The sequence below is a fragment of the Leptonychotes weddellii genome, chromosome 9, assembly GCF_054177405.1.
Source record: "Leptonychotes weddellii isolate Sample4059 chromosome 9, ASM5417740v2, whole genome shotgun sequence".
Lineage (NCBI taxonomy): Eukaryota > Metazoa > Chordata > Mammalia > Carnivora > Phocidae > Leptonychotes > Leptonychotes weddellii.
This window is the reverse complement of record NC_138377.1, coordinates 64,281,724-64,286,968: the sequence shown is the minus strand read 5'-3', so window position 1 is coordinate 64,286,968 and position 5,245 is coordinate 64,281,724. Positions and strand designations below refer to the sequence as shown.

General features: G+C 53.0%; 1 protein-coding gene across 2 annotated transcripts in view; it reads left to right on the top strand.

Moving 5' to 3' along the window:
- The first annotated feature begins 1,557 nt into the window (after positions 1 to 1,557).
- LOC102749349 (dehydrogenase/reductase SDR family member 4) overlaps positions 1,558 to 5,245 on the top strand; it is an 11,894-nt gene continuing 8,206 nt past the window's right edge. The window contains exons 1-2 of one of the 2 annotated variants that reach the window (XM_081830724.1): positions 1,558 to 1,752; positions 2,817 to 2,994. In XM_081830724.1, coding sequence (XP_081686850.1) covers positions 1,622 to 1,752; positions 2,817 to 2,994 — 309 coding nt within the window. In that variant the 5' untranslated portion in view covers positions 1,558 to 1,621. The remainder of the gene's footprint in view (positions 1,753 to 2,816; positions 2,995 to 5,245) is intronic. The other variant, XM_006751150.3, reaches the window with a different exon arrangement.

Genomic DNA, 5,245 nt, shown 5'->3' with positions numbered 1-5,245 from the left:
CTGCAGAACTACACATACACTAAATGAATCTCTAGCAAGTATGAATTCTATTAAACAGCGATTCCCAGAACTGAATTTCACAGCCCAGGATTCTCTCTTCTCTAATTGTAAGGACTGACAGAGAGTTGCCAGACTGGTGATTTCACCAGCTAACAACACTTTTCTCAACCTACCCATCTACTTTCATCATCTTTTCTTAACAAAAAGACTAACACACACATACACACACACACACAAAGGAGCAAAAGCGTATCCCCAAATAAAGAACTGTCAAGTTAAATAAGCTTAGCTTTATGAAACTCACTATATTGTCTTTCTCTGTCTCAGTTTGCCTGGAACAAGTGCAAACTTTGCCATAGATCAGCACCACTTCTCAGTCTGGCATTTGGAGGCCCCTGGGTTAAGCTAATTCAGCCACTGACACTTGGATCTGTTGGGGCCTTTCTACAGTATCCCATAAGCCATCCAGATTTGTTAATTCTCCCAGAAACCCAGAAGGGAGATCATTTCAGCCTGCTCAGCAGAAGTGTAGGGTGAAGTCTTGGACACAGAATTTATAGCTCGAGAGGACTTTATTCATCATCTCCCCCAGCATCTCTGTTTACAGATGAAGAGCCTGGCCTGTAGCAACAATAATAGTAACTCTATGGTGGCAATAATTACTATGTGTTTAGTAGTTTCCAGTTTATAAAGTGCTTTTACGTTCCGTAAATATTTACTGAACCGGGATGGAGGCTAAGACCTGGGGACATGGTGATTATGGAGAATTGAGTACCCCTGAGTTTGTATTTCCACCACTGGCTAGGAGACCCTCTCACCTCTTGCTACCACTTAGGCCCTGTACAGTGGGGCAGTCCTCTTGGGGTGGAGGGTGCCAGAAGTCTAGTCCAGTCAGGATCTCTTCCCCTGCACCCTGGTGACCATAGTGATCACAGTCTGCCCTCCAGGCCTGTGAGGATGGAGGAGACCGTGAGCCAATGTGAAGGGCAGTGCCAGACCCTAGCCCAGCTGCTCCTCCTCATCACATCTCTCTCCCAGGCTCCTCCACCCTCACCTGAGACCCTCACCTGGTGACTCCGTGTGGACCACAGGCCTCACTTCCATGGGCAATCTCAAAACATTTGCCCTCTTGTGAGCTATCACATACGTAGACCCAGACTTTCCTGGAGATGGAGGTCCATCTTGAAGTTCCGGGAAGGTTAAGCAACCAACTCAAAGCTCCCCCACCCCGGAAAACTAGCAGGGTCAAGCGGCGGGACGTTGCCGACGGCGGGGAAGTCTGTGGGTTCCCGCAAAGGAGCTGGCCCTAAAGGAAACCTGGGGGACCGCCCAGTCCCATGCCGGCCGGGGCCAAGCCGAGGACAGCCGGGGCCAAGCCGAGGACAGCCGGGCGCGGCGGGCCGTGCGCCGGCAGGGGGCGCCCCGCGGCCACAGCCCGCTCGGGCTGCGAGGAGCCGGCGCCGGGCGGGACTAGCTAGTGGTCCAGCGCCAGGGCTGGCGGGGAGCGGGGCGGAGATCTGGCAGCCGGGCGGGGGGCGGAGCGGGGCGGGGAGGAGGCCCGTTCCTCGTTCCCGTCCTTCTCGGGTTATTACCGCCCTTGAGTTTACGGCGAGGCGGCGCCATGCGGAAGGCGGGGTTCTTGCCTGCCAGCTGCGCCCGGGCGTGGAGGTCTGTGCGGATGGCCAGCTCCGGGATGGCGCGCCGGGACCCGCTCGCCAATAAGGTGGCTCTAGTCACTGCCTCCACCGACGGGTGAGTGCCGGGGCGGAGTCTCTGAGGCCCCCGCTATCTGGAAACAGGTACTAACCCCTTGACCTTTGCTTCCGGGCTGAGCCCTCAGACCTCACTGCCAGGCAGTCTGACTCCGGAAGAAAGGAACCACGTGGTCGGCCTGCAGCGCCTCGGAATCCGCTTGCCTTGGCCCCACTTGCCGCCAGTCTCCTGTCACTGCTGCCCCTGGCTCAACTGCGCCACTTCAGTCTCCCAGGGCTCTGGGCTGCCCGAGTCAAGCGGCCCCAGCTAGAGTCTGGGAAGACCAAACACCAAGAAATCCAAGACAGTCCAGATTTCAAAAACCCTATCCCACGGCCTCCATCGACTGTGGAAATGTTCCAGACACCCCATTGGGCGCCCCTTACCTGGACGGGACACAAAACCCACGTGTCCAGGTTTTTGTTTAGCTCAGTACATTTTGCCCTTGCCCGACCTGTTTCTCACCCACCGCTCTTGTCTGTTTCTCATCCCCACAGGACTTTGCTAGATGCCTGCACTACACAGCTCTAAAGTACAAATGTATGCGAAATGCTAATGACTCACACCTGCCAAGTGTGGAACCCTTACTCCCAGGGGCGTAATGTAAAAAAATGACATTTTTTACTAGAGACCCACCCTTTCACATGCACCCACACAATTTAACAATTTTGAGAAGATGTAGACCAGTAAGGGAGGTATCTGGGGACAGGGGTCTTTCAAGTGAGACCCTCCAATCATGCAAGGGGCTGTTGCTACCCCTCTGGCTCATTTCTCTCCCCTCAGTCCCTACAGCGTGTGGGGCCTGTCACTGTGGGGATGCCTGTGAAAGGGAATTTCCTGAGAACCTAGCCTGAAGGCCAAAACCCTAGGAAAAGTAAGTAAATGAGTGCTAAAAACACGCTAAGCTCGTCCATCTGTATGGTAATGGCTCTTTTACACACAAAGCAGACAGGAGGTCCTACCGAGGGAGAGCGGGAATTCAGGCCTGGGCATTCTGACGCCGGAGCCCATCTCTAAACCGTTTCCCCCGTACTGGCATTGACGGGCCTCTCTCTCTGCCGCAGGATCGGATTCGCCATCGCGCGGCGCCTGGCCCGGGACGGGGCCCACGTGGTCATCAGCAGCCGGAAGCAGCAGAACGTGGACCGGGCAGTGGCCGCGCTGCAGGGGGAGGGGCTGAGCGTGGCGGGCACCGTGTGCCACGTGGGGAAGGCCGAGGACCGGAAGCGGCTGGTGGCCACGGTGAGCAACAAGGGCATGAGCACAGAGCCAGGAGGTGGCGGAAGGCAGTCAGCCTGAGCCTCCTTCCCTGCTTTCCTAGACAACACTGATGTGATGCGAGCCAGCACTGTTAACTAAAACATAACCGGACGTTCTGCATACCAATCCACCAACACATTTTTATTGTGTGCCTTTCTATGATATCTCTGAGAATCATCCCATCCCAGTCAGAGAATCAAAAACCACTCTAATGCTTCAACCCTGTATCATCCCTTGGGTCACCCAGGACAACAGCTGGCCCTGGTTCTCCAGTAGTTTCCAATCTAATTGGGCAGATGAGAAAGGTAAATACAATTGCAAAATAGATGTCTCCACCCACAGGCTAATAATCAATCCCCGGTTCTTTAGCTTGTAGAGTCAAGTCCCTGGGAACCTCTTCCGGGAGGCAGCCCACCATGTTTCAGCCACCTACTGTGTGTCATTCACTTTGTCCAGAGCCTTCACTGGTTATCTCTAAACCTGACAACAATCCAAGCAAGGCAAGGACTATTCTCCCAGTTTCGGAACATTCAGAACATTCTGCTCTGAAAGCTGGAGCAACATCCTGAGGTCCCACAGCCAGTTAGAAAGAGCTGTGAGTCAATCCAGACCTGCCAAGCTGACTACAGACCAGCAGGCATTTCTCCATTAGCATTGGGTCAGGCCTTTCATGCCCACTTGGATGTTAGTCTCAAAGAAAGTGTCAAAGCCAGTGTAGAGTTGGTACTTGGCACCAGCCTTCCAGCGACACAAGAAAATGTGAATATCTGGCAAAGGAGGCTGCTCTTCCCTCAGGCTCGGGACACACACTTTATTCCCTGGAGTAGGAGGGAGACTCTACCCTAAATGGAAAGTATAACAGACAGGAAGGCTGGCAGGAATAATTTCATAATCATAGAAGAGGGGTCCCTTAAACAATGGTAAATGGTGGTTTGATAGGAAAAGGCATTCCATTTTTAGGGAACCATTTGGCAGATGCCCAACTGTGCACTGGAGAAAGCCAAATGTATGTCCAAGAAAGTCACCTTGGGGCATCTGGGTGGCTCAGCCGGTTAAGTGCCCAACTCCTGATTTCAGCTCAGGTCATGATCTTGGGGTCCCGAGATCGAGGGCTCTGCGCTGAGCATGGAACCTGCTTAAGATTCTCTCTCTCCCTCTCCCTCTGCCCCTCCCCACCTCCTCTAAAATAAATAAATAAATATTAAAGAAAGAAAGAAAGTCACCTTGTCTGGCATAGGCTGCTGGACAGAGCCTGAGATTGGGACCTTGATCCTGAGGGTGAAGAGAGCCATCTGGGATCCGGGGCCAATTGCTGAGTAGCCATATGAAATGTGCCTAGCAACTTAATGTCAAAATCCTGCCGGGGAAACAACCTCTCACCCCTACCAGGTCCACTTACCCTGAGCTACAGCCCTGGCTCAGAGGTGGGGCTTGAGGTAGACCTCCAGGAGGGGGTGAGACTGGGAAGATGGAGGAGGGACAGGGTTCCACATGACTCTGCAAAATGAGCAGCCAGCCAAGGAGGGACCGAAGGGGAGAGCGGAGCACTGTGAATTCACAGCAGAGAGCACAGATTCGGGATTGCTGCTGGAAAATGGTGTGGTGGGAAGAGTAAGGGACAGGGGCTCCGTAGCCTCCCAAAGAAGTTTAGATGTTCTTGGAGGAAATAAGGCACGTGAGGTTTTGAGCAAGATGAAAGTGAATATATTTGAAAAAGATAATCTGGCACCAGTAAGAGGATATATTAGAGTAGAAAAGACTCTGAGACAAGGATGTTAGCAAGGAAGTTGTATCTGTCATTCAGATCTAGAGCAACGGCAGTGGGACCAGAATGGATACACCCAGGAGACATTGAGTGGGAACCCAGCAAGATTTTTTTCTTCCTCACCCAGTGTCAAGAAATGGGAAATAGGAGGGATGAGTCAAAAACAATTCTCAGGGGCGCCTGGGTGGCTCAGTCGTTAAGCATCTGCCTTCGGCTCAGGTCATGATCCTGGAGTCTTAGGATCAAGTCCCACATCGGGCTCCTTGCTCAGCAGGGAGCCTGCTTCTCCCTCTGCCTCTCCCCCTGCTTGCGTGCTCTCTCTCTCTCTCTCATGCTCTCTCTCTCAAATAAATAAAATCTTTAAAAACACACACACAGGGACACCTGGGTGGCTCAATCGGTTAAGCGTCTGCCTTTGGCTCAGGTCATGATCCTGGAGTCCTGGGATCGAGTCCCGCATCAAGCTCC